This window comes from Sylvia atricapilla, chromosome 26, assembly GCF_009819655.1.
Source record: "Sylvia atricapilla isolate bSylAtr1 chromosome 26, bSylAtr1.pri, whole genome shotgun sequence".
NCBI classification, from domain to species: domain Eukaryota; kingdom Metazoa; phylum Chordata; class Aves; order Passeriformes; family Sylviidae; genus Sylvia; species Sylvia atricapilla.
The window spans coordinates 2,867,087-2,885,726 of record NC_089165.1 but is presented as its reverse complement, the minus strand read 5'-3'; the positions used below and the strand labels follow the sequence as shown (position 1 = coordinate 2,885,726).

The 18,640-nt window shown below is 60.1% G+C and overlaps 1 protein-coding gene and 1 long non-coding RNA gene across 5 annotated transcripts; both read right to left on the bottom strand.

Annotated features, from left to right (window-relative positions):
• Positions 1–19: 19 nt before the first annotated feature.
• On the bottom strand, positions 20–14,231 carry TLE2 (TLE family member 2, transcriptional corepressor). 4 transcript variants are annotated; one of them, XM_066336161.1, is made up of 20 exons: positions 14,017–14,231; positions 13,836–13,933; positions 13,302–13,365; positions 12,112–12,156; positions 10,262–10,324; positions 9,984–10,058; positions 9,331–9,523; positions 7,253–7,269; positions 6,134–6,226; positions 5,789–5,833; positions 4,578–4,706; positions 3,391–3,526; positions 2,841–3,001; positions 2,410–2,486; positions 1,728–1,977; positions 1,288–1,535; positions 1,043–1,190; positions 811–961; positions 604–680; positions 20–521 (listed from the first exon to the last, which is right to left on the bottom strand). In XM_066336161.1, exons 1-20 carry the CDS (start codon positions 14,038–14,040, stop codon positions 414–416), a joined length of 2,202 nt encoding a protein of 733 aa, XP_066192258.1. In that variant the 5' UTR covers positions 14,041–14,231; the 3' UTR covers positions 20–413. The 4 variants fall into 4 exon arrangements, 3 of the variants coding, with proteins under 3 accessions (XP_066192258.1, XP_066192256.1, XP_066192257.1); XM_066336159.1 differs by having other exon boundaries at positions 9,331–9,520; positions 14,017–14,153; XR_010745413.1 differs by having other exon boundaries at positions 464–521; positions 1,043–1,186; positions 14,017–14,153.
• A 1,304-nt stretch (positions 14,232–15,535) lies between these two features.
• LOC136371907 (uncharacterized) lies at positions 15,536–17,627 on the bottom strand. Its single transcript, XR_010745419.1, has 2 exons — positions 17,343–17,627; positions 15,536–17,001 (listed from the first exon to the last, which is right to left on the bottom strand). It is a non-coding gene; the product is annotated as an uncharacterized lncRNA (long non-coding RNA).
• Between the last annotated feature and the right edge of the window lie 1,013 nt (positions 17,628–18,640).

The window sequence follows — 18,640 nt, the reverse complement described above, 5'->3', positions numbered from 1 at the left end:
TAAGGGATTGAAAACATAGTTAAATATATTTCTTTACTGATAATTTACAGCTGTTTTTGCAGCAGAAAATGGGTGCCATTGAATCAGCAGCAGTAATTCAGGAGACACTCTCAGGTTTTGTCCAGCTCCCTGTGCAGCTGGCCCGAGGGACAGACAGGGCCCAGGATGTCCAGCCCAGCCCTTGTGCAGATTCAGGGGATGTCAGGCTGCATCCAGCTCTCACCTCCAGCTTTGTGCAGGGACAGGGGCAGGAGAATTGGGCCAGGGCCTTGGTTTGGTCTGTGAAAGCAGTGGAGGAGGAGAGAAAGTAGAACTGCAGGAGGGCAGGTCCAGCACTGGAGGCCTCTGTGAGCTGTGGTGGCTTTGGACAAGGTGTGCCCCCTTTCCTGATGGGGCAGGGATGGTGACAGGAGTCAGTAAACCACCTCGTAGACCGTGGCCTTCTTGTCACCAGAGCCCGTAACGATGAATTTGTCATTGACAGAGATGTCACAGCTCAGGACTGACGAGGACTCCTTGGACTGTAAGTGAGAGGGCAGGAGGTGAGAGCAGGGCTGCTGCCTGGAGCCACAATCATCCCACTGCACAAATGCCTCAGCCCACCTGGAAGATGCTGGCTCCGTAGGGCGCCCGCCAGGCGTTGAGCAGGTTGTCCTTCCCCGTGCTCACAAACCACTTCCCTGGGACATGAGACAAAGTGGGTGTCAACATCTGGGACTCCACTCAGGGGAGCTGAGCATGGAGGAGTAAAGCAAAGGGATAAATCTGAGGCTATCCATAGCCCAGGCAGAAAAACCAGCCCTTGCCTACCGCAGGAGGCGAATTTCAGAGAGAGGACACAGCTCTCGTGGAGGTGCAGCTGATACTTGTCGGGTTTGGTGACGTGCAGGATCTCCACGTTGCTGCTCTCCATCCCCACTGCCAGCCACTCTCCCATCGGGCAGTAGCCCAGGGAGAAGATCTGAGGGGACAGACAGGTTCACACCGTGGCCCAGCAGGTGCCACCTGGCTGCAGGGTGCTGCCACAGGGCTCCAGCCCTACCTGGGAGCTGAAGTCGTGCTGCTGCAGCTGCCGCCCCTCCCGCAGGTCCCAGCAGCGCACGGTGTTGTCCAGCCCCCCAGTCCACAGCTTGGTGCCATAGTTAGAGATATCAATGCAGCTGGCACCATCCGTGTGGCCTTGAAACTGCCTGGGAAAGAGGGGGATGGAGAGGGCGAGGGCACAGCTGTCAGGGCAGCCAGCTCCCCAACAGTCAGCATCTGCCCCTGTGCCTGCCCCAAACTCACCTCACCATCGTCTGGTTCTGCAGGTCCCACACCACGATGTTGCCGTCGCTGCAGCAGGAGAAGCAGACTTTGGCATCAGGGCTGATGGCCAGGGCGTAGCAGGCAGGGGCAGAGGAGGTGAGCTCAGCCTTGATGCGGGGCGTGGGGGCCGCCAGGTCCCAGATGGACAGGGTGCTGGCCTCCCCCCCCACGATCAGGCTGCGGCCGTCGGGGAGCAGCTTGCAGGAACGGATGTAGTTGTCACGGTTCTGAACAGGGCGGGACAGGCAACGGGGCAGGGCAAGGAAGAGACAGTGAGCACACAGGGCCTTGCAGGAGACACACCTCCTCCTCTCAGTGCAGATGTGAAAGGCCCCTCTGTCCCCTCCTCTGAAACAGGGGCACATTCCCCTTCCCAGCCCCAGCCCACCGGCATTTCTGCTCCTCCTCCTCCTCCTCACCAGGCAGTCCAGCTGAGCCACGGCCGTCTTGGTGCCCGGCTGCCCCACGTCCCAGACCTTGACGCAGCCCTTGCCCCCGGTGTAGACGTGTCTTGTGGAGTTGCTGATGGTGACAGCACAGACCACCTCGCCGTGGGTCAGGGTGTGCAGCTGCCGCGCGTGCCGGGGGATGCCGGAGCCGATGAGGGCGTCGGGGGGGAACGGCACCGGCTGCATCTGCCCGTCGGCGCTGACGTGGAAGGAGTAGGCACTGCGAGGGAGCAGAGCACTGAGAACCAGAGCAGGATCCTGCCTGGACAGGGGCCGGTGCCATGCAGGACCCAGCAGGTCTGACACAGGCAGAGGGGTTTGGAGTCAGAGGACAAGGCACTAGAAGGGAGCAGAAGTGAGGACTGAAGGAGCCCTGTGTGATGCCCGAGGGGAGGAGGTGACCTCTCCATCAGCCACGCTCAAGCCAAGGTGGACAGTGCCCCTTGTGCTCTGGTTAATGAGGGGTTTAATTACCCAGCTCCTTGTTACCGCCAGCTGCCAGGAATGAAATGGCCCTGCTGGACTCAGGATGGGTGAGCAGCTCCCCTCAGCCCTGCCCTGCCCTGAGCGAGCCCTTGGGAGGGAGATGCTCCCAGCACCTGGCTCAGCCCCTGACCCCACCCTCCCTGCAGCCCCAGCATGTGCCACTTACGGCTTCCCTCCCGGGATGGTGGAGAGCGAAGAGGAGAGGGTGGAAGCCCTCAGGTGAGGGTGTGACTCAAACGCCACCTGCACAAAGCAAAGGGCACATGAGGATCGGAGCAGAGGACACCAAAGCTGTGCTCAGGCCTTTCTCTGCACACCCTGGCACCAGCCCAGCCCGGCTCTATGCAAGCTTCTCACTCACTGTCCTCACATGCACTGAATAAAGGCCAAAATCGGTTCCCATAGACACAGTTAAACACCAGTGGAATCGGTAGAGGCTTCTCTGAGTGTTCTGAAGCCTCCAGCAGCCTCACAACCCAGCCACCTCTGGAAGGGAGCCCTTTCTATGGGTACACCCCCCTGGCTCAAGCCCCAGATGCTGCCCACCCAGGGGACAGAGCAGAGCCAGCACACCCAGCCCCTCCCTCGGTGACTTACCACGGGGGAGCGGCCGTAGAGCACCGCGCTGCTGACCTGGGGTGAGAGGTGGATGCCCATGTAGAGGCCAGGGACCGGGAGCTCCCCGCTGAGGGCGGCGTGGGGCACCATCCCCAGGGAGGACGTGTAGGGGCTGGAGGAGCTCAGGGGGCTGCGCAGAGCTGCACGAGGAGAGACCCGCGTCTTGGCCCACGGGCGCGAGCGAGGGTCACCCGGGGGAGAGGGACACCTGGTGACTGCACAGCCACCCCCTCCAGCCGAGCCCTGAAGCACCCAGCTTCATGCAGCCCCAACAAAATCAGAGAAAAATCAGATAAAAACCTCTGCCCTACCCCGACCACCGCCCTCGGCAGGTCCCAGCCCACCGGGCAGTCAGGTGCGTGGCAATGGCAGAGGTGCTGCTGTTGGCCGTGGTTCAGAGATCTGATTTGGTGGAGCAGAAGGGCCCTGCCAGCTCTGCTGGTGGCAGACAGAGTCGTGCCTCCCTCCATCCCAGCCCCACGGCGCCGTCACAGCAGAGCAGCCCCCGGTGCTGTCCCTGGACACTCACTGACGGTGTCGGTGCTGGGGGCCTTGGCCGGGGGTGGCCGGGGCGGGACGGCCGAGCTGGGGCCAGGCGTCAGGGAGTCACGGGCTGGTGAGGAAGAGGAGGGCTTGGAGGTGGGAGCATTGGCCACAGAGTCGGTCTGTGGAGCAGAGGAAAGAAGAGCAGCTTCAGCAGTGGGAGCAGAGCCTGGGCCAGCAGCCTCCACAGCTTGCAGGGTGGAAGGAGCTCCTGGATGGAGCTGGTCAGGGACTGGCCACCCAGGGCCTGATCCCCTCTGCCCCTCACACATCCCCACTCCTCGCCCCACAGGTGCAAATGTCCCACACAAGCTTCAGGTCACCCCAAAGTGGCCAACCCTGCAGTGCCCACCAGCATGAGACCCCACAGACACATCTGCTGCTCCCTCTAGCAAAACTCCTCCTGCATGGGGGGGGACACCCCCATCCTCACCCTGGGACCAAGAGGATGCCTGGCATGAACTGGCCTCTCCAATCCTCACAGCTATTTCATTCCTTGCCTCTTTTTTTTTTTTTTTTTTTTTTTTTTTTTTTTTCCTTGCCTCTCCTATTTCTTCTGCTTTTTCTGTCAGGGGATTTTGTCGACACCAGCAAAGGAAAAAAAAAAATTAATAACAGAGAAAAGCTACGTGCTGTGCTGGCAGATTGCTCAGGGCGCTTTGTCTGCTCTAATCCGATTGTGCCGGGGAGCTGCTGCTCGCTGCTGCCCGCAGCCCCCAGCTGGCTCCTGACCCCAGATGGGGGGACATATCACTTGGTCCCTGCGGTGGCTGGGAGGCCGAGGAGTGGCAGAAACGTCCCTCCCCCTTCCCCACATGCTGATGTTTCAATCTGAGCGCTGGACTGGTGCTTGGCAAGGAAGAAGGAGGAAAAAAAAAATACAGAAAGGAAAAAAAAAAAAAGAAGGAAAAATCAATTGCTACAAGCAGCTCTGGGGAATCCTGCAGGCAGGAGGGTGGAGAACACTGCAGAGCCTGCCCTCTGCCCAGCAGCACTTACCCTACCCCGAGGGCATGGACCTCTGCCCACGGTGGGAGGTGGCAGTGGGGACAAGCCACCGGCATTTCTGTGCCCCTTTTGCATTGCAGCGGACTGGCCACAGAGAGAAATTCAGGGCCGTGCTGCCGGTCCCTACATCCCACCCCCAGCTCAGGCTGCCCAGGGGCTCCTTACCGGGGTCTGCTCCTTGTGCTGTTGGGGCGCGGGGCTCCCGCTGGAGCCGATGGACGCGGGGCTCTCGGGCGGCTCCCGGCGGGATGGAGCCGGGCGGCGGCCGGGGCTGCCGGGCTCCGAGGGGGGGTCCTGGGGGGAGAACAGCTCTGTGGGGAGCAGGAACCTCACTGTGCATGCCAAGGAGCCCGAGGAGCCACCCAGGAGCACCCTCAGTCCCCTCGGTATCCGCTCAGAGGGCTCCGTTCTGGATGCTTCCCTGGATGAGAAACGGCCTCGATTTTGCTCTTTGAACAAAACGAGAGGTGACAGCAGGTTCAGAGGACACTGGATGCCTTCACAAGGAGGGAACGGGGATCAGCACACATGAGGAGCTGAGACAGGCCTGCCATTTCAGAGGCAAAGCCACCCCTCAGCTCTTGCACTCATAACCATTCAACCAGGTCTGTGACTTTTTATCGCCACAATAAGTGGCTTTCATAAGCGTCATTTTCTGCAGAAATTCCTGCTGATCTTTCTTTCAGGGCTTGTATTTTCTTAGGAAGTGGCACGAGTAAAAAAGACCTCATGTCTTTCTCTCCCCTCTGTCTTCTAGGAAAGGAACAAGCATGTCCCCAAAAACATCTTCTCTACCAAGAATAGTGATGGCTGGGATCAAGTCCTGTCACATGTGCCTCAGTCAGGAAAGGCTGTACCAGAAGCATGTGGCAGTTCCATTGCAAAAGACCAGAATTCAGTAAATCCCCTGCACTGAGGTGTGTTAAAAGTCAAGGCTCCTCGAGGGCCAGGCAGGGCAGGACTTGGGCTTGGGGCCTGGGGCTGGCAGGGGCAGGGTGTGCTGTGAGGCTCCTGCCACCTCCACCCACAGCAGCTGCCAGCAGTAAACTCAGCTCCATGGAGCTCTCAGCCCAGCTTATCAGCCTCCCCATATGGGATGCTGCAGCAGAGGGGCTGAAAGGGGATTGTGAAGCAGAGCCAAGCCTGTGGCTGGCAAAGCTGAGCCCTGGCTGGCACAGCCTTCCCAGAGCAGTGGGAGTGGAATCAGTCTTGGCTGGCACAACGCACTGGAGCAGGGCTGGCACGTGTCCTGGCTGGTCACTGCTGCCCAGCAGTGACGAGCTGGAGCCTAAAGAACCCCAAAACTGAGGAACCAGAGTCCTAAATCTAACGACTGCAGCTTGAGCAGGACACCCTGCCAGGCCTCAAGGGCTTACCTCATCTACCACCAGGTTGTAGTCACTCTTGTCCCCATCGCTGTCCTGCAAGGAGGGAGAAATCCAGAAGGGCTCAGTCAGGGCAGGGAGAGGCTGGAGCAGGCTTTGTGTTCTGCCCCAGGACTCCAGAGGGACCCATTTTCTCCTGCACATCACTCCATGGCCCAACACCAACCATGTCCTGCTGGCAGTGTCCCAGACCTCGGGCTGAGGGGCCTCCTTGGGGCTCCTCATTTGCTTTGTTCTTGCTCACAGGACACCAGCCCTGTGCAGCAGGGCAGGCACAGGGCTCCCCAGCCACCTCCCCAGCCCAGTCCCCTCAGCCACAGCCCTTGGTGCACTCACAGAATTCCCTGGCAGCTCCTTCTCCTCCCGTTTCCTCTTCAGCCCCGTCCGCTCCTCGTCCTGCAGGCTCTCGGGAGGGGAGGAAGAAATGCTCTGAGGCAGAGAGGGAGAGGAAGGTGTGTGAGCCCCTGTGCCACACACAGCCACCCCTCAGTGAGGCCAGACCCTGCTCCATGACCACCTCCATCCTGGCAAAGCATCTCCCTGGCTGCTGGAAAGGAGACCCCCAAATCCCAAAGCCCAGAGAGGAACATCCCCAGCACTACCAGAGATCCACCCCTGCAGAGACGAGGAGCCAGGGTGGAGCAGAAAATCCCCACTGCAGCCGTGTTTACTTCACCTCAACCCTGCCCCGAGGGTTGGGAAGCAGAAAGGGGCCAAGCAGGAGGAACACCCCTCTGATTCTGAGGTGCTGCTGGCAGCCGCAGGGCTGTCACACATCCCCTGGCATCCCCCCACTCGTGCTAATGCAGCCACAAGGTGATGGAGATGCCCCAATCCCTGCAGCTGATTGCTCCCAGCACCGTCACATCAAGAGCCCTGACACACAACCAGGGAGCAGAAAGGGCCATCCCTGTCCCCCAGGCCAGCTCTGGGGGAGGTGTCTGGCAGTCATGGCATCACAGACACCTCCTCTGCTTCCTCCTCTGCCACCTCGCAAGCCCACGATCGATGCTTACAGCTCCCCAGCGGAGATCCTTAACCCTTCCTTCCCCTGCTCGTACCCTGCCTTCTGCACAGCTACTGTGGAGCCTGGGAAGGGATCACAGCCCTGGGACTGGGGGGATCCTAAAAGGGAGGGGGCAGCCAAGGACTGCAGAGGGGCTGACAGCTCTGAGACCTGCTCAGAATGATTCCTAAACTGGAAACTCCTTGAAAAGGACAGAGCTGGTTATTTTGGGAGCAGCCCTTGATCTTTAGCTCCTTGCATCAGCAAAGACTGAATTGAGGTGGCCCAGAACCTTCAGTTACAAAACCCTGATGCAAACACAGCCCACCCAGGCCAGCCAAGCCCCATCACCCAGCAGCCCCATCCCCTCCCAGGAGCCAGTGGCCAGCTTGGAGCACACTGGAGATGCCATCAGGACCAGCTGAGGCCACTTGTCTGTCACAACTTACCCGGCTTGGGGTGTGTTCTGGAACCAGGCAGCAGCAAGGAGAGCACCCCAGGTCCATGTCAGAGCAGAAGGAAGGACAGGAAGAGGTTGTTAATGCCAAGCCACATACCCAGGCAGGAAAGAGAGAGTGGCACAGCAGGGCAAGGCAGGAAACAGCAGGACACAGGTTTATAAAACAAACAACAACAAAAAAATCACATCTGATTTCCCACTTTGCCCACCTGAAATGTGGATTCTCTATTGTCTAAGAGGAGCTCAGCACTTCGGTGCTCCTTGGGGAAGCAGGAGAATCTCTACCCACCCACCTCCTTCCAAGAAATGATCCCAGCTTTGGAATCCCTTCCCTAGACATGACAACAGGTCCAAAGGCACCAGGAGGGGACGAGGTGGCCTGCCAGCTGAGATCCCCTGAATCACACTCCTCCTATTTCCTTAGGAAGCCATGCCTAAAAAGCCCTGCTTGGAAATTCTGTGTACATGCACAGCAAAGCAGCTCCACTTCTCTGAGCCCAGAGAAGAAGTGCCAGGCATTTACTGCAAATCCAAGCACAGGGCTGTGGGCTGGAGTTCAGCAACCTTCCCTGGCTGATTTTTGCTCGTAAAGATTCACCAGCCTTTGGAGAGAATGAGTCCAGGTCCCTGCTGGTAAAAAGAGGCAGGCAGGGATGGGAAGCTGAGGGATTCTTGTAGGCAATGCTCCAAGGCTGTGGTCTGGAGTGGGACCAGATGCCTGCCACCAGCCCTGCACCCCTGGCTCAGCTTGACTCACACCAGCTCTGGCTAACTATGGCAGAACACTGAGGATTAACCCTGGACAGATGGAGCATTTCAACCTTTCTTTCTTTTCCTTTTTTTTTTTTTTTAAATAAGGAATGGCCCTCACCACGGCCAGACAGCCAGGCTGAGAGAAGTTCTGGCTGGAGGCACGGGCTGCCCGGGCTCTGAGGGTTAAGCAGGCTCAGCACAGCACAGCCTGCTTTTATTCTTTCCCTGGACTTTGTTTTCCTCCTTTGTGGAAGGCATCCTTAAAGAAACACGGACAGGATTTGAACTGCAGACAGCTGTGTGCAGGGGGGCAGAGCTGCCACCGACAGTCTCCTGCTGCTCTTTTCACCACCCTGAAATCTCACAGGCCAAAACCAGACCATGAGAACCTGCAGCAAACCCCACCCAGGGCCTGGCTTTGCTGCTGCTCTTGGGTCCTGACACAAGCGCACTTCAGTCAGCACCTTCCCCAGGAGGGGAGTCTGCAAGGAAACATCTCTCCTGCTAAATCTGCCTGCCTGTTCAAGCCCACAGAGCTGCCCAGAGCCTCTCTCCTTGTCCCAGCCTTCTCTCAGCACAACCTGTGCTCCGAAAAAGTGACTTGAGCTCAGAGCAGCTTCTCCTTTGTGCAGCCCTTGAGCAGCAAAGGGCCAGGAGCAAAGCTGGGCAGCGTGACTAATTTGGCCCAGGCCTGCCAGTAGCATTCAGAGCACTGATTTAACGATGATTAAATATTGATGATGTTTGTAAGGCACTCGGTGATCCTGACAGGAGGAGGCACCCATATGGACTAGGAATTAGTGTAATTTACACGGCACAACACACGCAATGAGGCTCTGCTTTCTAAATTCCTTGCCTCAGGCCTGTAGCTGTCACAGTTTCTGCCACGGGCTCGCAACAGTATTTTCCCTAAAAGTCTCATCTTTAAGTATCAGATCTTTACTTGGCATAAACCTCGGTGTAAAATGGAGAGGATTTCTTTGTGGTGGGGACCTCCCAGCTGCCTCATGGAGGGGGAGAACCCTCCTGCACTGGAAACACGCAGGGGAGCAGGGAGACCTGTGTGTGGGCACAAACACTTGCCCAGAGCCTGGGCTGCACACACAGCATCACTGCAGAGCAGCAGCTCCCGGGTCAGAAACAGAGGCAGCCTCCTGGGGCTGCAGGCATCCCACGAGCTGGATCTGCCATCCCCAGGGATGCAGGAGCCTCGGGAAAGAGGCAGAGCAGGCAGCAGGATCCCTGCACACGCTGCCCCAGCACTGACTCAGGCAGCTTTTGAAGGGTTAACCCAGCTGTGCTTCTTCCCCTTACCTCTGTTCTCCCCATCCTGGGCCACTCTGTCCTCCTTGGTGGCCAGCTGAGCCTGTGCCATCAGTGCCCCCGAGAGGGCCAGGAGCCCCGCGGTGCCGCCGGCCCCGCTCAGGCTAGGGGGCTGCATGCTGGAGGGGTGGGGTGCCAGCGAGAGGGGGGATGCGTGGTGGGAGAGGTGCTGAAGCTGCTGCTGCTGAAAGACAAAGAGCAAATGGTCCTGGATGTGGAGGAGGCAGCCGCAGCCGTGCCCTCCCCTGGCCGCGATGCGAAGCGCGATGGGATGAGACAGGGACGAGGAGAGGGTGGCACAGGAGCTGTCGGGGCTGCACAGGCTGGGTCACCCCCTGCCCCTTCCTGGGCTCTGAGGGTTCAGCAGGCTCAGCACAGCACAGCCTCCTATTCTCTCTCTGCACTTTGTATTTCTCCCGTGCCCCTTCCCCTCCCTGCTGCAGAGCCCAAGCCATGGCTCTGCCCCACCCTGCTGAGGTCAGGGATATCCCAGAGGACATCCAACACCTTCAGGGCACCGAGGCAAATCCTTTCACCACGAGGGGTGTATCAAAATAACAAAACCTCTGACTTCCCTCATCACTGGAGGCCCAAACCCCCAGGCAGGAGAGAGCCTTCGCCCAGAGCCAGGCAGTGCCACTCACCCCGACGATGCTGTTGAGCTCCCCCATGGTCACCTGCTTGGCCCGTTCCACTGCCTGCAGGACCTGCTGCTGGTGCTGGGGAGGAACAGCACGGGGCTGGTGACACGGTGCCCCTGGCTGGAGGGAGCACTCGGCTCCACATCCCCTTCTCCCACCCCTCCAGCCCAGACACGGAGCTTTTCTTCCCCAGAACCTCCTGTTGTTCAGGCTGGACTTTGATTCTCTCCTTCCCAAGGAGCCAGAGCAATCTGATTGCACACCCCCTGCCTCCTCCTTACCTCCTGCGTCAGGAAGGGAATAATCTGGGCACAAATGGCACTCAGTCTCTTGACAATCTCTGCCTGAAAGAGGAAGCAAGTATCACCAGAGATGGAGAGCTCCGAGCCCCATCCTGTCCCCCTCCTGCAGCCAAGCATCCTGCACACACTGAGCCTCGGCCGAGGAGTTAAACTCTCCCCACCCACGCCCTCCTGGCGGAAATTCTCCTGCTGCCTCTGCATCCCTGCTGGGATTTCCCGAGCTGGTGCCAAGGGAGGGCTCTGCCCGGGGCTGCTGGACCCCCTTCGGCTGCCAGGCACACGGGAGGGAACCCACGCCTCCATCCCTCCGTGGCCCCAGGCCAAGGCAAGCTCCAAGCTGTCAGTCCTTTCGCAGCCCAGTTGGCTCTGCCCGGCCCAAACCCGGCCCGGCTCTGCCCGGCCCAAACCCACTTTGCGGGCTGCCGTGGCCAGCGGGCAGGGATGGAGGGGAGCCGAGCCACAGGCGCTGGCAGCGGGCTCTGCCTGTGCCTTCCCTTCCCAAACATCCAACCCAAAGCCAGGGCAGACCGACCGGGACACGGAACTGCACGGGTTCGGTCCTCTTGGCATCGCACCAGCGAATCCCGCAAGGCTCTGCTGGTCGTACCTGCCCTGACCCGCAGCAGCGGCTCCACTCCCATCCCCATCAGACCCTGGGACGGCTCCCCCCGCTCTTTCAGAGGCACAAAGCACCCCCAGACCTGCCCCTGCCCACAAGGGAATGCAGAAAACCCGGTGCACGCTCTGAGGAGAGGCTCTGTGGTTGCAGACAAACCCGCAGCCGGGCTGTGTTCCCACCAGGGCACTTCCGAGGAAAGGGGCTGCGACTTCCAGCCCAGCCTCTCAGTGAGAAAACCCACATCTCCCGGGGAAAACTGGATCCCCCCCTGCTGTAAATCCACCCTGCCACTGGCTGCTCTGAAGGGCTTTATCAGCTCAGGTTTCTGACAATCCCCGCCGGTGCTGCAGAGGTCAAAGCAGGCTCGGAGCCAAGGGAGAACAAAGGGAACATTTACCTGCTGTGCCCCACACCCACCGGCACCCTGTGCTCTCCTGCAGGTCCCAGCTGCTCTCTCAGCCACTGCCACCGTGCCCACAGAGCCAGAGACTTTCCTCCAGCCTCTCCTGCCCAGGCTCCCACTTCTCAACCATTTGCTCATCACCCCGTGGGCAGAGTCCCCGGCCCCACTTGGCTTAGGACACCCCTGGGTCCCCGTCCCGCTGGATCTTGGAGCATGGAAGAGTGACGGGAATGTGCTCGTGGCCTTCATCACGCTCCCCGCTAACAAAAGGAGCAAACTCGGAGGGGCTGAGCCAGCTGGAGGGATATGGCAGTTGACTTGCCACTTTGTCAGGCATTGGTCCAAACTAATTTCCCTGGCAGAGAGCCCATGATGACTAGATTGATAAATCTGAAGAGGGAAAGCAAATTAACGCTGGAACAAAAGGGGAACCAGGGAAGGGTGAAAACACTCCTCTGGCTTTGGGAAAGGAAAAGGGGATTAAGAAAAAAAGAAAAGAAAGACAATCCATTTGCCTCTGGGCTCTAGCTCCTGCTGTTTCCTCCACATCCCTCGTTCAAGTGGGGCCCCAGGGAAGCACTGCAGGGAGGCACCAGGGCTCACAGCAGGGCTCTGAGTGGTTCTTCTTTGGGATGGGGAACTCAATAACACATCCTGACAACTGCTGGATCCCTTTGCAAGCCAGTCCCTCGCACAGAGCTGTGTCACATCTCCCATGTCATTAGAGCTACACGGGCTCAAGGGAGATCATTTCCCAACAAAGCCTCCGACCCTCCCTGCGGCTGGCCCGGCCCCCACTGCACTTACCTGCTTGTGCATTTCAATGTTCAGGCCGTAGGACATCTCGTAGTACTGAGAGGAAAAACCACAACACAGCCTGCTTAGAAGCTGTCCAGAGCAACTGGCCCAGGACCAGCCTGGGGTTTGGCTGGCTCCAGCCCACGAGGAATGGCTGGGACGCTGTGCCAGGAGCCTGGGACAAGGTAGGGAGCAGCCACAGGCTGTTAACACCTGCAGTTTCTGCACTGGTTTAAGCCAGGGCAAGCCAGTCCTGCTGTCCCCCACCCCAGATCCTGTCCTGCCTCATCCCACCCCACCCGGGACTTGTTTTCACACCCTGGCACAGCTGCCCACCCCCTCAGCCTGTGCAGAGCAAAGGTGACAACAGATTACACCCTTCAGACTCTGCCAGAGGTGCTGACCCCAATCCCTCACACTCGGGGAGAAAAGGGGATCAGAGGACCTGCTTTCCTCCAGCAAAGCCTAATTCCAAAGGTAGCAATCCACCTTGGGAAATCCCTGAGCCTCCGAGATGTGTGGAGGGATCCCAGCTGATGGGTGAGAGGAAGGAACAAGCCCTGCAATATCACCACCCCGGACTCACAGACAGGGCTGGATTCACCCCTGGGATGGAGCTTGGCCAAGTTCACATCTTTTTGCCTCTTGGATGGTGTCACTTGGGTTCCCCCTTTCCTCAGTAAGGTCAGATGCTAAAGGAGAAGGAACTGCTCTGCTGTCCCCATCCTCTTTCCTTCCTTCCAGCAGTTCCCCTGCTCAAGGCAGGCTCTGCCTGGTGCCCAGGTCAGTCTGTCACCTGTTAACCCCTCACTGGCAACTGGGGAGGGTTCCTGCCCTGATCCTTCTCCTTCCACCCAAACCACGAGCCTTGGAGCATCAGTTCTTAAATAGCCACCCCTTGGGAGAGAGAGAGGAAGGAGTGGGGAGGTCTCTTAAAAGGCCAGATAGAAAAAGGTAAAAAACAAAACCAACATCCCCCCAAAAAAGCGACAAAACCTACGTACAGCAGGATTCCCGGCCTCAAGCAGCACTGAGCACCGAGACAGCAGCAAAAGAGCCAGCGTTGCTGGAAATGGTGATTAACTCCTTCCTCCCTCCCAGCTCCCCAGCGCCAAGGTCAGCACCGGGCAGGGCAGCGGCTGAGAGGAGCCCCAGCACACAGATGTGTCAGCCCAGAGGACACTGCAGGGGCAGCTCACCATGACATAATGTCTCTGCATCTCTGTCTTCTCGCTCACCAGCTTCTCGCATTCCAGCTTCAGGCTGCAAAGGGGAGCCAGGGTTTCCATTCACGGACCTGCAGCTCCTGCCCCATCCCCATCCCTGGGACCTCGGCAAGCTCAGCACATCTCCTGCCGGCCCCTGCGGGCTCACGGGGCTGCGAGGGTGTCACACACCCTCCCTGGGCACCTGCACCCCACGGCTGTGCTGTGCACACACCTGTAGCTGTTCTCTCCCTGCCCTACACCAGGCTCAGCCAGAGGAAACACGGCTGATCCTCCCCTTGAAAACCCGCTCAAGACCTGGCGTCCCAAGTGATGGTTTCACGCTGCCCCTCAGCCCAAACCCCTCTCCCATTCCTCCGCAGGCGCTTCCTTCCCCAGGCGCCTTTTCTCCACCTCCTCCTTCCCCACTTTCCCCCTGGCTCCAGCCCCACTTGTCCCACCGCATCTCTGCCCCAGGCGCTCCCCCCGCCCGCAGCCCGGCCCGACCCCCATCGCCCCCCGGCCCACCTGTGGTACTGCGCCTGCAGGAACTGAAATTCCTCCTTGATGCGGTCGCAGATTTCCAACACCGAGAACTTGAAGGGCTGCCCGGGCTGCAGCGGGGGCTGCGGAGACACAGCCCGGCTGGAGGAGGCTGCAGCTCGGCCCCCCCGGCCCGGCCCGGCCCCGCCGCCCCCGCGGCACTTACCGGGTGCCGTCCCTGCGGGAACATGCTGAGCTCCCGGGCTCCCGGCCCCGCCGCTCCCGGGGCGCTGCCGCCCGCTCCTCCCGCGGGGGCTGCCCCCGCCAGGGCACGGCGGAGCCTCGGCCCGCCGGGGATCCGGGGTCCCTCCCAGCGGCTCCACCGGGGCGCGGGCGGCGGCGGCGGGGTCTCGGCTGGCCCCCGGCGGGGCCGGGGCGGGGCTGGGGCGGCCCCGGTGCGGGGGAGAGGCCGCCCGGCCCCGGCCGCCCGCGCCCGCTTAAGGAGGCGCCTTCCCGCGGGGCTCCGGACGACGCCAGCGCTGGCCCCGGAGCTCCCGCGCCCGCCCCGCGCCCGCACGGTGATGCCGGAGAGGAAGGGGAGCTCGGGGAAGGAGCCCGCCCTGGAACCGCCGCTCCCGTCCCGAACGGAGCCGCTCGAGAGGCGCCTGCCCGCACGGCTGTCCCGGGCCGGGGCTCACCGGGCGCTTCCCCCGCCCCGGGCTCTGCCACTCGCGCGTCCCCCAGCACGGTCCCACTCCTGCGCTCGGCCCGGAGCGCTGCCCGTCCCCGAGGCAGTCCGGTCCCCGGGCAGCGAAGCCGAGCGCTGCCACCGCCCCCGAGGCTGCGGGCGGCCGCGGCACCGGCCGTGGCGGGGGTGGACATCATAAACGAGTGCAGCCGGACAGCGCTCGCCGGGCCGGGGACCCCAGGGGCAGCGGGCCCCGGTGCACAGTCGGGCCAGGGCGCCGGGCGGGCCGGGGCCCCTCGGGACCGGCCCTTGGAGTACCGGGGCAGCCCCACCGGGAGCGCTGGGGCACGGCAGGACATCGCCATCCCGTCCCCTCCGCCCGCTCCACCTTAACCGGCCCCGCTGCCCGCAGCGGCGGCGCTCGCACCGGCCATTGGCTGCCGCTGCGAGAGCTCCGGCCAATGGCCCCGCGCGGTTCCCACATGGGCTCGTGACGCCGGCGAGCGGAGCGGCCAATGAGAAGTGAAGGGCCGGCCGGAGCCCTGAGGAAGGCGCCGCGGGGCACGCTGGGAGTTGTAGTCAGCCTTTGGTTACGCCCTCGCGGCGGCGGCGCTCGGGGCCGCTCTGTCCCGTCCCTGCCGCCGCCGCGGGCCCGGGGAGCGGCTCGGCCCGGGTCTGCCGTGGTGCCCGGCCCAGCCCCGGGAGCGGGCGGGGCTCCCGCCTCGAGCGGCCCGGGCACGCGGACTGCGCGGCCCACGAGGCCTTGCGGCTGCCGCCAGCTGCCACTCAAAGTAACGTGGGGCGGTGGAGCGGCGGCGGCTGAGGCGGGAGGGCCGCGGGTCTCCGTGGGGCTGCTCCGGCCGGGGACGGTCCCGGAGGGAAACCCACCCAGGGTCCCTTTCTGTACTCCCGCGACCCCTCCAGCTGCGGCTGCTGTGAAGTCACCGCACTCGGGGATGGTAAAAGCGAGTGAGGAGCAACCTTTAAATATTGCAGGACCCAGCTGTACCTGGGCACTGCACAGGCAGGCACAAGGTTAAATATTTAATGCCTCACATTTCAGTCTAATATTTTATTCATTGTGTTATTTACGTGCTGTGTGCTGGCAGCGGCCAGGGCAGGGACAAGGTGCTGGAAGCTCTCCCTGTTCTTGCCCTCATGCCATCACCTGTCCCCTGCTGTCCCTGCCTCTCCTCCCCAGCCGAGACTGGGGACTCACCCGGCAGTGCCCAGGCTGGCCCCAGACTCGGTCAGTCCCGAGGAAGGAGCCAACCCAGCCCCAGAACTTGCCCCTTTAGCTTTTGCTGGCCACAGGTGTTCACTGGGCAGATCCACTGGCTCAGGCAGTGATGGACACCAGCTTCAAACACTTCTATTCCGGCACATAGATGTTCCCTGTGTGTACATCATAAATCTGCACATATATCTGCATATTTTAATACAAATGTAAAGTTTTAAAGTTTTTTTTGTATGTGTGTGTGTTGCCTTATTGGGAGAGCTGAGGGTTTTTTTTTTAAGGAAAGTGTCTTTTCAAAGGCTGGAAATATTTCAGATCGTGTTTCAAGGGAAGGATAGACTGAGGAGATGTTTTGCAGCATTTTCCAAAATTCCTTTCTGAAAATTGCCAGTTTTCCTTAGGCGGTCTCCGTGCTCCCCTGTCTCAGGAGAGTGACACAGGTAAACCTGGAGCAGGCAGCTCCCGAGTGATGTGTGTCACACGTGTCCTGATCAGCCTCCATCAGTGATTGACATGAGCCCTGGAGCAGCACAGCCTGTAACCCAGAGATTAATTTGTGTTTGGATGGGAGAAAACAACGGCAGTTAACCCTTGGCACACCCAGCAGCAAGAGGAGATGGTCCTGCTGCTGCCCCAGGCGTGGGGACTGTGCTGGGCAGTAGCCACGGCCCAGACCTGGTTGTCACCACTGCAGGATGCTCATCCAGCCCCTGCAGCAGCCACACGCTCGTGCCTGGTGGTGGCAGGGCCTGGAAGAGCCCCAAAGGATGAGGGCGTTTGAAATCCATGCTGGGATCAAGAGGCTAAATGCTCTGAACAGCCCTTTGTTTATCAGCAGCAGAGAAATCAAACCAACCCAGGCTTTGGGACACCCAGGGCTTCCATTTGAAACCGGATGCCAGCAAAAGAGGTTGCTGCTGCTGCTGGAATTACCCCAGGGATTTTACTTTTCAGCTCCCTCCCTGAATGCCAACCTGGGACAGGGGAACAGAGAACAGGAAGGGCAGCCCCAGCTCTGCCCTGCTCCATGTCTGGTTGTTCCCACACAGCCTCCTGTGTCCAGCACATCTCCAGAGTGGATGGTCAAGGGCAGAGCCCCCCCACGTTTTGCAGAGACACCGAGAGGGGCTGTGGCTCACCAAACCATCCTGTTTTCAGCTGCTCGCTTGCCTACTTGAATGAGGAGGCAGGGACTCAGCAGAGAGTAGTTCCTGGCACCCTCAGACAGTGCGAATTTCCCAGGGCAGCTGGCACAAACAGGGACCTCATCCTGGCTGGAGTCAGTCCTGGCATGAGCATGAGATGGGAGGGGGAACCGAGGAAAGGATCTGGCAGCAAACCAGCGAGATCTAAGCCAAAGCTGTACTGGAAATTAAGGTTCCCCAGTTCTCTGGGCTACACTTCCAGGACCAAACTGCAGCTCCCCATCCCCAATCCCCCCCGTGCTGGTGTCCACTCTCCAAAGCCACATGTCCCCAGAGCCCTTGGGGACAAGCGTTTCCTCCAGGTGTCCCCGGAGCCCCTCCAGGGACTGCAGAAGAGGAGTGGGAGCCCTCAGAGCAACCCAGCAGCCGACAGACACTGGTCTCTGCCTTCGATCCGTGTGTTGGCTCCTGTTTGCACTTACCAGCTCTGAGTGGTTTTTAATTATTGATGCCTCCTTTAGCTTTTATCTGGTGCTCGCTGCAGTCAGGAAGAGCTCGGCATTCCTGCATTAGCGGTGAGCTGGGAAGGAAGCCGTGCTCCACCGCCATCCCTGGCACGCAGGCTGTGCCATTGTTTCAGGCAGAGCTGTGCTGGGAGATGAGGAGGGCGGGAGCCAGAGGGGGATGTGGCAGAGGCGACTCCGATTCCCGCAGGGAATGAGAGCCTGGGGGTTCTGTCCTACGGGAGGGATCCAAAGGGGATGGACACAAACCGCTCACTGCATGGAGGAGGAAGGAGGCTGGGTTTGACCCTCCGGTGACAGGCAGGTGGAAGGGAGATGAGGGACAGCAGAGTTTTGTCAAACAGCTCAAGCTGTCAGCAGGAATCCAAGTCAAGGCTGGGTTAATGTTTGGTGGTCGGGACATGGGGCACGGCCAGATGGGGTCCTGCCCTCTGTGTCCCCCACAGCCTCTGTCACTGGATCTCTCTCTACCCACCCTTTCCGAGTCAGGGCTCTGCTGTGTTTTCCCAAGGATCCTGAGGCAGCAGAGCTGGTTCTCAGACCATCAGCTTGTATCCCTGTCCCATTCCGGCACCTCGACCTCTGGAACACGAGGAGAAAGGGCTTCTCTGCCAGGAGCCACTCTCAAATCATCCCTGAGCAGCTTTGGGGGCCCCTTGTCAGCTGTGTCCTGGCAAATGCTGAGCTGTTCTGCAGCGCCTGAGAGGGGCTCCTGCTTTCTGAGAGGTTTCAAGGCCTGTTTGGAAGGAGAGAAGCTGTTTCCTCAAGTCTGCAGCTACTGGGAAAGAGTCACGAGGGAGGTATTTTTAACCCTTTGCTGAGGGTTACATTTGCAGATCTTGTTCTGCAGTTAAGAGCTGAGCCCAAATCTGGGAAGGTGCCCTATGAAATGACTCCCTTTGGAGAGTGGCAAACAGAGCCAGGCTGCAAGCACGGGGAACAACACTGCTCCTCAGTAGGATGGGATTTCAGGGTGCCCCCCAACCTGCAGAGAAATGCTTTGGGAATGGAACTTCACGGGCAGCAGTGGTGGAGCACAAGGTTCAGCTCAGCATCTGCTGGAACGTGCAGGATTTGGAAAGCCCAGAAATTCTCTCTTTGTACTTTTACAGAGGGTTAGTCTCCCACAGGGAGTAAGGAGATCACCACAGCCCAGTGCAGAGCAGCTCCCCAGCCCCAGTGGCCTCGTGGTTTGTCCAACCTCCTTGCCCACTGAACCGAGGCCGCTGACTAGCTCCAACAAGAGGGACCTCTGT